Consider the following 12,855-nt stretch of genomic DNA (forward strand, 5'->3'; position numbering starts at 1 on the left):
TGGGGAGGGTCAGAGGGAGAGAGAAGCAGACTCCTTGCTGAGCAGGGAGCTGGACACAGGATTCGATCCCAGGACCCCGGGATCATGACCTGAGCCGAAGGCAGATGCTGCACTGACTGAGCCACCCAGTTGCCCTTAATTAATTGGATTGAATTTAAGTAAAATAAAATAAAATTTAAAAAACAAAAACATGGGCGCCTGGGTGGCTCAGTCGTTCAGCGTCTGCCTTCGGCTCAGGGCGTGATCCCAGAGTACTGGGATCGAGCCCCACATCAGGCTCCTCCGCTGTGAGCCTGCTTCTTCCTCTCCCGCTCCCCCTGCTTGTGTTCCCTCTCTCGCTGGCTGTCTCTATCTCTGTCAAATAAATAAATAAAATCTTAAAAAAAAAACAAAATAAAAATAATTTAATCTCAAAAAAAACTCCAACCCTAAAATTCCATAAACTAGAAAGATGAATTTGATCTAGACAAATGACCTTCTGTTGTACATGGGGATCCTATCCCCCAAGTGCTTTGGATGAATGTATAGTGCAGAATATGGCCCCATCAGGATGACCAGGGCCCCTACTGACTGAGCCCCTGGGGATGCTGCCAGAACCGGGGTGGCGGGGGGCTGGTGTGGTACAATGGGGATGAAGCCGACCCTCAAGCTTGGCCTGGAAAATCCAGGGGTTCACCAGGGTGACCACCAAGAGGGCAGTGCAGGCTAAGCCAGGGACTTAGGAAGGTCCTCCCTGACCTGCTCCAAGAAGCCAGGGTCCAGGCCCTTCCTGCTTCTGAGGGACTGGGGCCTTGAGCGGTGGCGCTGCCCCAGCGCAGGGAGACCTCTGCCCCCATTTCCACACCAGGGTTGAGCTGTTTTGGGTACATATCCCTCCCTCCAGGCCCCTGGGAATGTCTGCTCTGGAGCCGGGAACACAACAGCGCTTCCAGGAACCCTGGCTGGGGGTGGGAGGTGGACCTCCCCCTCCTCCCAGCCAGTGTGGACAGGAAGCCCTGGTGTTTGCTGTGTAATCATTCTGCCGGGCGTCATGCTCCCACTCACATGGTGTCCGCTGACCACACAGGGCCCTTCACTTCAGGGTCCAAGGTCTGCCCATGGACTCTGGGTCCTCTCCTCTGGGGAGCCCTCTAGCTGAACCTGGAGCCATGTCCCCTCACCACCTTGTTTTTGGGCATCCACAACCCCGCCTTTTGCCCACCCCCACTCACACTTGCCCCTTAAAGCACAGGCTGCTGGGAATCTTGCAATGACACTCACTTCTTCCTCTGGGCCCTTGTCCCACCTGCCAGAGGGGTCTTAGGCCTTCTTTCCCACATCCCATGCACACTCCTACCCTGCAGGCCCTTCTCCAGGTCTTGGCTCCCTACCTGAGGGAGGCCCTCCACCCCACCCCCAGCTGTCCCTTGTTATACTCATTCTTTGCTCTTTCCCTGTAGGACTTCAGTCCACCAACGGCAGGTCCTTTTTCAGAGCTCAAGGCTGACGCACAATGGGAGCACACAGCCCATTCCTGACCTAGAACCTTCACAGAGGGTAGCAGAGCATCTTCTGAGTAGGCTGGCATTGGTGGGCAGAGGACCCAAGGCCCAGGATGGCGGCTGGATGAGCAGTGGAACTCTGCCTCCTGTCCCCGATTCCAGCCAGAGCTTGGCAGGAGGGGCATGGGCAGGCCTTCGTGGTCACATGGCCCAACATCATTACCTACTTCCACACCTACCCAGACCATCAGATAGCTGGGGTAACCCGGAGCAGCTATGGGACTGAGTTGCTCAAAAATTAAAGCAGAGCTTGGACGTGAACTGGACCCAACTCTGCAGGGAAACCTCGGGATCCCACGTGCACCACGCACAACCACCACCTGTCTCCTTTTGTGTAAACGAACAATGCTGTTACCAAGTCTCAGGGCAGCTGCTGGCCTCCACCAGCGGAGCCGCCTCAGAACAGTGGAGACCGCCCACCGCTGCTTTGTAAGTTTTCCCGCGTGTCCCCCTGAAAGCTTCACTCTGGGAAGTCCCCGGCAGTCCTCAGGAGCCAGGACTGTGCCCAAGAAGGCTCACGTCCCCCCCCGAGCCTACTCAAGGCTCGGCCACACCCAAGATCCACAGGACACGTCCCCCCTCCCAGGTACCCATTTTTGCACCAGATTCCCAGCTTTTTAGGCAGTTCCTCCTGCCTGGGAACTCTGCCTCACCAGGAAAGGCTCTGGTTTCTCCTGCAATGACGGCCCGCCCACCCACTGTGGGGCCCCTACACCCGCCCTGTGCCAAGGCCACACTCTTACAAAACGTTCACCGACACTCCACAGATACATAAAAAGGGTTTTATTTGTCAGTGGGGGGGGTCAGCAGGAACCTAATCGAACAAGCCGAATCCCATGTCGTCGTCTGACTCCTCCGACTCCTCCTTCTTCTCGTCTTTCTTTTCCTCTGCTGTGGAAAGAAAAGGGGGCAGTGAACAAGGCCCACAGTGCAAGCCACGCTCCCAGCGGACGACCCTGCTCCAGCCTCCACTTACCTGCAGCGGGGGCAGCGCCAGCAGCAGGAGCTGCAGACCCTGGGGCGGCAGAGACGGTGACAGCCCCACCAGCAGGTACACTGGCCAGCTTGCCAATACCTACGGGAATCAGGGAAAATGAGACCAGAGCAGGTGCCCCGCCTGAAGGCTACCTCGGAGACAGTCTGCCCAATGTATGGAGGCCCATCACCAAGTACCAGAGTCACCAGCTCCTCTGTTCTCCCAGACAGACGGCTCTACCTGTGCCACATACACACACCCCAGGCCCCTCACATTCCCTATCTGGAAACCTGGCTTCTAGGAATCCCTTCCCCAAAAACTGGGTCACGGCACCCCACCATGTTTACAACCCGGCAGGGACTGAGTCTGCTACCCAGGTCCAGGTCCTCATGAGTGAGCTCAGACAAGACTGTTTGCTGAACTCACTGAGCGCACAGGGACAGGATATTTACTTCCAAACAATTCCCATCAGCTCCAGCCTTGTCACCAAAAAACCAACTGCACAGCAAAAAGGGGCAGGGACCTGCGGCCATCCCCAGCAGCTCCAGTCTGTGCTCCCAAGCCCCTCACCGAGAGCACATGGTGAACCCTGTTTACAAAATCAGGGTTCCCGGGGCGCCTGGGTGGCACAGCGGTTAAGCGTCTGCCTTTGGCTCAGGGCGTGATCCTGGCATTACGGGATCGAGCCTCACATCAGGCTCCTCTGCTAGGAGCCTGCTTCTTCCTCTCCCACTCCCCCTGCTTGTGTTCCCTTCTCTTGCTGGCTGTCTCTATCTCTGTCAAATAAATAAATAAAATCTTTAAAAAAAAAATTATCAGGGTTCCCCTCCGAGAATTCCAGCACTCCCTGCTGCCCCGACACTCGGACTGTCTAGAAGCGCCCCTGGCACAAGCCCACTGAAGCCTGCCCACTTCTCTGGGTGAGGCTTCTAGAGTGCTCTGGTCCACAAGCGAAACCTGGCAGGCCACAGGCTGACCAGCAGGGATTAGGATGGACCCTGACAACGAAAACCCCCTGCACACAATCTCACCCTGGGCGATGACGTCTTCAATGTTTTTTCCGTTCAGCTCACTGATGACCTAGAAAAACCATAACCAGCCGTTACCGGAGACTCAGTAACACGCCCTCTGCCTTAACTTCACCTTCTCCAACCGAGTAGAGCTGGCCACAAGACAGCGCGGTATAAAGACGCCCCAAAGCCTCCAGGCCTGCCCTGTCCGGCCCAGCAGTTACCACCCACACGTGGCTTCCCCCAGGACTCGCTACAAGGGGAACCATGGCACGTCTAAGACTCCCCGACACAAACAGCCAAGCATCTCGACTTAAATCCCGCCACACGGGAGAACGTCACTAAGAAAGGTGCGCTTCTCTGCAAACAGTTCCTAGAAGTTTCCGGCGGCGCCGTAACTTCCCCGGAGCAGGCTGGAACTCCGCCTCACGCCCACCCGCCCTGGGGCTGCATCGGACCCCCGCACACACGCGGGCACGTCCAACTCCACTTTCCCCGGGCTGAGGCCCGCGCCGAGGACGCCGGAACCCAGCGGGGTAGCTACCTTGTTGAGCCGGTCGTCATCCGCCTCGATGCCCACGCTGTCCAGAATCTTCTTGATGTCCTTGGCACTGGGGGAGGCGTTGCCCCCGAGGGCGGCCAGCAGGTAGGAGGCAACGTAGCGCATCCTGAGGCGGGAGGAGAGCACAGGCGGCCTTACCCGGAGGCCTCCCGCCCCGGCCTCGGCCCCGGGCGCGGCCGCGCGTGCTCAGGCCCGGCGCCTCCTGCCAGGCCCCGGCCCGCGCCTGCCCACCCGCCTCCCGCGGCCCCCCCCACGACCCCGCAGGCCAGCCTGCGCCCCGGCCTCGCCGCCCACTCACTCGGCGGCGGAGAAGCCTCACGCGTGCGACCTCGGCGGCGTCAGGGACGGAAAGGAAGGCGCCGGCGCGGGGGGCGGGGGTAATCTGCTACCCAGAAGCCCCCGGGACCCGCGCGCCGCGCCGTGCGGGCGCCTCCGAGTGACGTCACGCGGCGCCCAGGCCGCGGAGACGAGAGCCTTCGAGCCGGGCCGTCCGGCTGCCGCAACCGGCGAACTCCAAGTCCCAGGGTGCACTGCTGCCGGAAGTGCGGGCGCGCCGCCTGCGCGGGTGCACGTGGCCGACCCTCCTAGCAAGCTGCCGAAGGGGGAGGGGGGACGGTGGGGTTCCCGGCTTCAGGGACTGTGGGCAGTGGTGACCTGCGGAGCCCAGCGGCCTGGGCCTGGTGGCAGCTCCCTTGCGGGGCCGCGTGGGCTCCAAACTGAGCTCCGCGCCCACGCGGACGTCAGCACGCGCCACACATTCATGCTCGGCGCCCGGCGGCCCGCCGCGGTTGGCCCCTGAGAGGGAGCAGGCCCGGCCCTGCTACCCCGCAACAGGGGTTTCATAGCGAGGACACACACAGTAAACTATCGGGGCGGTTCCGGGCCCACATACACGCGGAAGGGGTGAGCCGGCCCTACGATCTGGGGCGAGCACCAGGCAGAAGGGTCGGACGCACAGGTGGCTGGACATGGGTCCAGGAGCAGAGCCAGCCCAGCCCAGCCCGCGCGGGGTTGCCACTACCAGGCGAAACTGCGGGTGTAGGCATGGAACACTGGTGTGTTCGTGCAGACCACACTGTTGCTGCGGGGGTCGTCGCTGTCGTGACCCCCATCTTACAGAGGAGGTGGGGCGCAGAGAGGGTTTCTGGCTCACGGTCTCACGCTTGGGGTCAAGTGGAAGCCTTCCTGGCTAGTGTGGGATGGTACTGCACTACGCAGGGAAGTGGCGGGTTGTCCTGATTGTGCTTACAGTCACGTAACACGTCAGTTACCGCTTCAGCCGCACAGTTAAGTGGCTTTGGTTGCTCTCCCACGACGCAGCCGTCCCCAGCCTCTATCTCCAGACTGCTTTCCATCTTCCCAAGTTGGATTCCATGCCCATTAAAGCACTCCCTATCCCTTCCTCTAGCCCGTGGTACCCACCATTTTAATTTTTGTCTCAACGGCATTTGACTACTCTGGGGCCTTCTCACCGAGCAAGCATACAGTATTTATCCTTCAGGATCTGGCTTATTTAACATAATGTTCTTGAGGTTCGTTCACACTGTGGCGTGTTATCAAAATTTCATTCCCTTTTAAAGCTGAGTAATAGTCTTGTGATTGTTTTGTTTTGTTTTGTTTTTAAGTCTTCTGGCAGCTACTTAGGAACCGAACATGGGACAGAAGCTGGGGAAGATGGAGGCCTGGCAGAACTGCCCATCCTGGTGGGAGGGCTGGTGCCCGGGGCGGGGGGAGCTGGAGGAAAGAGGGTGCACATGCATTGATTTGGGGCAGAGTGGGTGAATGAGGTGGGGCGGGTTCTCTTGAGAGTCAGACCTAGTTTGAAGTTCTTGGTTTTGGCACTTACCGGTGTGTGACCTCAGACTGTCAGAGCCTCCTTTCCCTATGAGATGCAGACGAAGATGGAAGGAGGCAACGGGCGGGGAAGCCCGCTGCTGGGGCACTCGGGCCAAAGCGATTGCTGGTGAAGCAAGATCGCAGGAGCTGGAACCAGGTCTCTAGAGGAGGCCCAGGAAGGCTTCCCGGAGAAGGAGGCCCTTGAGGCTGGCCGGGGAATGGCACATTTAGTGCTCTGGCTTCTGGCAGGAGCTGGACGTAAGGCGGCAGCTGCGGTCAGCCCCAAAGCCCTCCTCCGTGCCGAGATTGCACTAGCTCACTTTAAATTCAACCCGCGGCCAGGACGCACCCCTCCAGAGCGGGGCGGGCCCGAGGGCCGGGAATCTCTGAAAGGGCGGGCTCCGCGGCGCGCGGCGCGGGACTTCCCAGCGGGAGAGCCGGACCGGGACAGACCAACAGGAAGCCGAGTGCGGCTGGGCTGCCGGCTGCCGGTTGGGGTCCGCGGCCGCGTCTCCGGGGCTTTGGGCAGGCCAAGGGCAGGCGGGGCGGGAAGGGACCCTGAGGCCTTCGCCTGCGGCCCCAGCCCGGAGCAAGGGGCGTCCTGACCGGGCGGGACCCCGAGTCCCGGCCCGCTCGGGAACGCGCCGGCGGAAACCCGGCTCAGGGCGCACACCGGGGACGGCGCCCAGCCTCGAGCGCAGGTACGCCCAGGGCGCGGGCGGCCGGTGGGGATGGCGGGGTTGGGGGGCGCTCTCCCGGTCAGGACCGGCCCCCAAGCCGTCGGAGCCTGGAATGTGCAGACCACTGCCCTCCTCAGCAGACCTAGGTGCGAACAGGAAGCGTGAGAGAACCCTCCTCCAGCGGTCAGCATGGGGGGTCCCATCCCCAGGACCCCAAGCCGCCCAGTGGCTCACACACCAGCTCTCCCCGCGCCCCCATTCACTTCTCTGACACAGACGGGCACAATCACTCCTCTCCTTGCCTGGGCCGCTGCCCCCACGTGGTAGTCCCTCCTCCCCCTCGCCAGGTTCCCCAGGCTCCCCTGCACACAGGTCTCCCTGCCTGCTGCCCTCCTAGTCCGGGGGTTCTCCTTCCCCAGCCCTGTTTCAGCTGTGATCTGTTCAGCTGAGCTCTGGGTTCTGTGGATCAGCCGGCCTGCCTCAAGGACTCCCCAGAGCCAGAATCCCCATGCCCCTGAGTAGGAGGAGGGCCCATGCCCACTCCTTCCCACTCCTCCCCCTGACTCTACAGCCTCCCCGGGCCCTGCCTGAGCAGGCCTGTTTGGCAGGCTGGGACATGTCTGGCCCCGGAGGACAGCCGGGTGGGCGATGGCTGCAGAGGCGGAGGGGCTGGAGCCCGAGACAGCTGCTGCTGAAGATGCTGCGGGAGATGCTGTCGGTGCTGTGGATGCAGAGCCCGGGGACCCCCCTCTCCTGGTTGGGAACCGGTTGAGGCTGGACCTGCACGCAGGCGGCTGCCGCCGGCTGCTCCATCTGTGTGCCCAGAGGCCCCCTCAGCTGTTGGAAGTGGAGTTCTTGCAGCTGAGCGGCCACGAGGAGCCTCGGCTGCTGGAGGCCACCCTGGCCCAGGTGCCGTGCAGCCTGCAGCACCTTCGCTCCCTGGTCCTCAGAGGTGAGCCCCACCTGGCCCCAGCCCTGCCCCCCACAAGGCGAAGCTGGCTGAGCTCTGACTCTGGGATGCTGTAGCTGCCCAGTGGTCTCCCCGCAGACCCCCCAGCGTGGGTATGCTTCCTGGGGCAGGTCATGGCTGATGGCTCTGTCAGCTGAGACGAGCCTGCAGTATCTGTCCTTGTCCTCCTGCATCTGCTGGTGTCTGCGTCTGTCCTTCTCTGGGTGGGGTTGGGGTAGAGGTCTGTGCCTCTGCCCTGAGCTGGGCCCTGGGATTCCGGCTCTGAGGGCCACACCTGCGTTCCCCCTTTCTAGGTGGACAACACTGGGACGTGCCGGGTGCCTGCCGCCGCCGGGGCTCCCTGACCACGCTGCCCGCTGACCTGAGTGGCCTGGCCCGCTTGGCCCACCTAGATCTGAGCTTCAACAGCCTGGAGACACTGCCGGCCTGCATCCCACAGATGCGTGGCCTGAGCACCCTCCTGCTGTCTTACAACCGCCTCTCAGAGCTCCCTGAGGCCCTCGGAGCCCTTCCCTCCCTCACCTTCCTCTCTGTGACCCACAACTGCCTGCAAAGGCTTCCCGCAGCGCTGGGATCCCTGTCCACCCTGCAGCGCCTTGATCTCTCAGAGAACCTTCTGGACACCTTGCCCCCTGAGATTGGAGGCCTGAGCAGCCTCACGGAGCTCAGTCTGGCTTCCAACCGGCTGCAGGGCCTCCCCACCTCCCTTGGTAAGTAGGAGTTGTGCCCCTCATGACTCCCAGGCCTGACGGGGAGTGCCCTTCAGCTGCTGCCTGGTTTCTGCTCTCCTGTCCTCCACAGGGGCCCCCGCACACACAGGCTTGGCCCACCTTGGAGCCTTCACTCCTCCTGGGGAGCCCTTGTTTGCCCTCCCTTCCCCGGCTTTCGAGGCTCCTTGCACAGACTTCCCAAGCTCCCTGAGTCTGTCCGTGAGGCAGAGACTAGAAAGGCTTCTCTCCTTGGCCCTAACATGAGTATCCTGTCCTGGCCAGGGCTGGTGTGGCCCTGAGTGGTCCTCTGTTGGCCCTAAGCTGGCACTTGCCCGCAGTGGGGCTGCGGTCCTTGCGGTTTCTTGTTTTGCACAGCAACCTCCTGACCTCAGTGCCCACCGGCCTGGCCCACCTCCCGCTGCTCGCCCGACTGGATCTGAGGGACAACCAGCTCCGGGACGTGCCCCCTGAGCTACTGGACGCCCCCTTTGTGCGCCTTCAGGGGAACCCCCTGGGCAAGGCTCTACCTGCCCCCCACAGTTCCCCAGGTAGGCGTGTTGCTGGGAAGGATCGGGCCACAGACAGGTCAGGATGCAGGTACCATAGATGTCCTAACAGCTTGTCTGTCCCTCCACAGAGACGCCCGTGATCCCGGAAATGCCCAGACTGTTCCTGAACTCAGATTTGGACAGGTGTGTGTGTGTTGGGGCGGGGGGGGGGGGGGGGGGGGGGGGAAGATGCATGTCTCTACCCTGTCGTCCCGTCCATGATGAACACCGTACTCGTGCCCCAGGGGTCTTCTGGAGTTTCCCAGGAGTGCCCGATCCAGCCACACCCCTTCTATCGTCTGACCTAACGCCCACCCTATCATGCAGCTTCCTTGTGACTCCCCAAGGCTGCTCAGTGACCCTGACCTGTGGTGTCCGCCTGCGGTTCCCTGCTGGGGCCACAGCTAGCCCTGTCAACATCCACTATCGACTATGGCTGCCGGAGCCACACCTCGTCCCCTTGGGTCCTCATGACTCCTTGCTCAGTGGTGTCCTGGAGCTGCAGCCCCACGGGGTGGCCTTCCGGCAGGCACGGCCTGGGCAAGTCGGGGGGGCGGGGAGGAGGGCCCAGGCATGGGCCCCAGTGCTCACACCACCCTTGCCTGGCAGGAAGTAGGCCTGTGGTTACTCTTTGTGCCCCCCCGGGACTGGCGTTGCCGGGAGGTGGTGGTCAGGACCCTGAGTGATGACAGCTGGAGTGACCTGGAGACTCACCTGGAAGAAGAGGCACCCAAGGTGAGAGTCACCCAGGCCTTAGTGGGAAGGAGTACTAGGGAGTGGCTCCCCCCAGACGCTGGTCACCCCTGTCTGCCCTGCCTGATGGCTCTGCCCTGATGCCCCTCTGACCCTGTTCCCTCTGACCCCACCTCCCATGCCCAGCGGCTGTGGGCTCACTGCCAGGTGCCCCACTTCTCGTGGTTCCTCGTGGTTTCACGTCCTGTGTCCAACGTCTGCCTGGTGCCACCAGAGGGGACATTGCTGTGGTCCTCAGGACATCCTGGGGTCAAGGTCACATTCCCCCCTGGGGCCACCGACGAGCCTCGTCACGTCCGCATGCAGGTGCCGGCAGGGCAGCCACTGTGAGTGGCGGGTGGCGGGTGGAGCCTCAGTGCAAAGGTGGGTGTTCCAGGCACCCCATTTGCCCCAGGTGGTGCACATGGCCAGCAGAGAGCTTCGAGCCCTGCTGGAGGAGCCTGAGGCGGCGGCCAGCCCCCTGCTGTGCCTCTCCCAGAGCGGCCCCCCCAGCTTCCTCCGGCCTGTCACCGTGCAGCTGCCTCTGCCCCCTGGTGTCACAGGTGAGAGGTGGCCAGGTGGCATAGCTGAACTCATGGGCACTGGGTGGAGGGGGCTGTGCTCGGCAGGGGAGCCCCTGCCAGGGACGCCTCAGCCTGTGGCCCCCTCGCGTCCCCAGGCCTGAGTCTGGATCGCTCTCGTCTTCACCTGCTGTACTGGACCCCGCCTGAAGCGGCCTGGGATGACATCACAGCTCAGGTGGCACTGGAGTTCACGCACCTGTATGCTCGCTTCCAGGTCACACACTTCTCCTGGTCAGTGCCCCCCGCCCCGCCCCTCAGTCCCCTCCCCACAGCTGTCTGTGCAGCCCCTGCTCATCGGCAGCCCTCCCAGGTACTGGCTCTGGTACACCACCAAGACGTGCGTGGAGGGCCTGGCTCGGAAGGCCTGGGAGCGCCTGCGGCTGCACAGGGTCAACCTCATTGCCCTGCAGAGGCGCCGGGACCCCGAGCAGGTCCTGCTGCAGTGCCTGCCCCGCAACAAGGTGGGTGCCGAGTCCGGAGGCCGGGAGGACCGAGTCGGAGGGCAGGGGGCCTGCACGGGGCTGTGGGCACTGGGCTCGGAGCCAGTGGGTGCCCGCCCCCCAGGTGGACGCCGCCCTGCAGAGGCTGCTGGACCGCTACCGGGGCCCTGAGCCGTCCGACACAGTGGAGATGTTCGAGGGCGAAGAATTCTTTGCTGCCTTCGAGAGGGGTATTGCCGTGGACGCTGGTATGCCCCCCCCACCCCTAGAGGGGACGCTGGGGTCCGCTCCCCAGGCTCCCTGCTGAGCCTGTCCCGCCCCCAGACCACCCAGACACTGGTATGCCCCCCCAGCCCCTAGAGGGGACGCTGGGGTCCGCTCCCTAGGCTCCCTGCTGAGCCCGTCCCGCCCCCAGACCGCCCGGACTGCGTGCAGGGCAGGATCTGCTTTGTGTTTTACTCACACTTGAAGAACGTGAAGGAGGTGTATGTGACCACCACCCTGGACCGGCAGGCTCAGGCTGTGAGGGGCCAGGTGGGTCAGCGGGCTGGGGTGCCCCAGGCTGCCCGGGCAGAGGCAGGACACTGAAGCCCCCTCATCCCCACGCTAGGTGTCCTTCTACCGGGGAGCGGTGCCCGGGACGGTGCCTGAGGAGGCAGAGGCTGCCCGGCAGAGGAGGACCGGCGCCGGCTCCCTGTGGATGGCCACGCTGCCCATCAAGCTGCCGGTGTGGCCCGGGGCGGGGGACAGTGTGTGTGAAGGGGACGGGGCGGCACAGAAGCCCGGGGGTGGTCAGGGGGCAGTGGGCAGGGCTCACCGCACCCCTTCCTCCTTACAGAGACTGCGGGGGTCCCAGGGGCCAGAGCAGGGGCGGGGGACTAGCGTCTCCCTGGCCCCTCTGAACCTGGGTGATGCTGAGACTGGCTTCCTGACCCAGAGCAACCTGCTGAATGTGGCTGGGCGCCTGGGCCCTGACTGGCCAGCCGTGGCCCTGCACCTGGGCATGCCCTACCGTGAGCTGCAGCGCATCCGACATGAGTTCCGGTGAGTTCCTCCGGGCACCCTGATGCTGGCTCCGGGCCAGCCTCAGGCCTGGGTCCTGGCTGCTAGGGGAGCCTTCCCTGAGGCTGGGTGAAGTTCCATCCAGGGTGGGTGAGGACAGGGCAAACAGGCAGGAAAGAGAGGGTCTGGCCACACCTCACCCAGGGAGCAGGGAATCCACCCGAGGAGGGTAAGCAGAACCTTGGGTGTGATGGGTGGGCCTCTCTGTCACCATTCTCCTTCTCCCCGCCAGGGACGACCTGGATGGCCAGATCCGGCATATGCTCTTCTCCTGGGCTGAGCGCCAGGCTGGCCAGCCGGGGGCTGTGGGGCTCCTAGTGCAGGCCTTGGAGCAGAGCGACCGACTGGATATAGCTGAAGAGGTGAGGGCTGTCTTGGAGCTCGGCCGCCAAAAGTACAAGGACAGCGTCCAGCGCATGAGCCTGGCCCCCAGGGACCTCACCCCACCTGAGCCTTCAGCATCACAGTCCCCAGAGTCTGCCCAGGCCTAGACCCCACTGACTTCGGGCTGGCCCCGATGTACTCCGGCCAGTGGTCAGAGGCACCCATTTTCAAGCCTGCCCGGCGTATGGGGACAGTGACCTCCCACGTGTTACAAATACGCACTGTTATGCCTGCTTCTCAGAGCTCAGTTTATTTGCTGGGTGAAGGAGTGGGTAGAAGGCAAGGGGTGGCCTGGGATCAGAGGTCTGGGCCCTGCTGGGAGGGGACCTTGGGTAAAGACTTTGCTACCTGCCCCATGTGCCCAGGAGGGAGGGGCGCTCCAGCTACAAAGTAACGGTGCCGCACCAACGGATACAAAGTCACCGTGCGCGGGATTGTGCAGAGAGCGAGTGGCCGGGCAGGTGCTCGGCCAGAGCCGTCCCCTCCAAGCGCCCACGGTGCGGCCAGGGACCGCTCCTGCCCTAGAACACCCTCTTCCCAGCATTCCCTGCCACCCGTTGACCCGCCGGGGCTAATCCCTGGGTCCCTGGCCCATGCAGGACCGTGAGGCCCAGAGGCCAAAGAAGGGTCTTTTGGGGACCCGCGGCTGGGGCCAGGCCGGCGCAGTGGCCGCGGCGGCCGGGAGGGGGAGCCGGAGCCCGCTTGCCGAGGGCCGGGGGCAGGGGGCGGAGCGCGCGCGCCTCCGCGCAATAGGAGCAGCCGGGCGCGCGGCACGGCGGGGGGCTGAGCGCGGCGGCGGCGGCGGCGGGGCGCGCGGGGG

General features: G+C 63.4%; 2 protein-coding genes and 1 non-coding gene across 6 annotated transcripts in view; 1 reads left to right on the forward strand and 2 right to left on the reverse strand.

Annotated features, from left to right (window-relative positions):
• Positions 1-2,340: 2,340 nt before the first annotated feature.
• RPLP2 (ribosomal protein lateral stalk subunit P2) lies at positions 2,341-4,417 on the reverse strand. Its single transcript, NM_001304857.1, is given in 5 exon segments — positions 2,341-2,432; positions 2,518-2,616; positions 3,549-3,597; positions 4,072-4,195; positions 4,388-4,417. Coding segments are annotated over 4 exon segments (348 nt in total). The 5' UTR covers position 4,195; positions 4,388-4,417; the 3' UTR covers positions 2,341-2,355.
• On the reverse strand, positions 3,383-3,516 carry LOC117796850. Its single transcript, XR_004621555.1, has one exon. It is a non-coding gene; the product is annotated as a small nucleolar RNA SNORA52 (small nucleolar RNA).
• Positions 4,418-5,924: 1,507 nt separating the features above from the next.
• The window catches only part of PIDD1 (p53-induced death domain protein 1), a 9,303-nt gene continuing 2,372 nt past the window's right edge, over positions 5,925-12,855 (forward strand). Inside the window, exons 1-16 of one of the 4 annotated variants that reach the window (XM_034645264.1) lie at positions 5,925-6,626; positions 7,214-7,557; positions 7,869-8,285; positions 8,624-8,833; positions 8,923-8,977; positions 9,161-9,362; positions 9,443-9,568; positions 9,713-9,892; positions 9,981-10,128; positions 10,245-10,380; positions 10,460-10,610; positions 10,732-10,837; positions 11,005-11,123; positions 11,200-11,316; positions 11,428-11,633; positions 11,884-12,271. In XM_034645264.1, the coding sequence (XP_034501155.1) occupies positions 7,254-7,557; positions 7,869-8,285; positions 8,624-8,833; positions 8,923-8,977; positions 9,161-9,362; positions 9,443-9,568; positions 9,713-9,892; positions 9,981-10,128; positions 10,245-10,380; positions 10,460-10,610; positions 10,732-10,837; positions 11,005-11,123; positions 11,200-11,316; positions 11,428-11,633; positions 11,884-12,142 (2,736 nt within the window). In that variant the 5' untranslated portion in view covers positions 5,925-6,626; positions 7,214-7,253 and the 3' untranslated portion in view covers positions 12,143-12,271. Of the gene's footprint in view, positions 6,627-7,176; positions 7,558-7,868; positions 8,286-8,623; positions 8,834-8,922; positions 8,978-9,160; positions 9,363-9,442; positions 9,569-9,712; positions 9,893-9,980; positions 10,129-10,244; positions 10,381-10,459; positions 10,611-10,713; positions 10,838-11,004; positions 11,124-11,199; positions 11,317-11,427; positions 11,634-11,883; positions 12,272-12,855 lie in introns of those variants that run through there. The other 3 variants (XM_034645265.1, XM_034645263.1, XM_002930961.4) reach the window with 3 other exon arrangements.

Source organism: Ailuropoda melanoleuca, chromosome 16 (assembly GCF_002007445.2).
Source record: "Ailuropoda melanoleuca isolate Jingjing chromosome 16, ASM200744v2, whole genome shotgun sequence".
Lineage (NCBI taxonomy): Eukaryota > Metazoa > Chordata > Mammalia > Carnivora > Ursidae > Ailuropoda > Ailuropoda melanoleuca.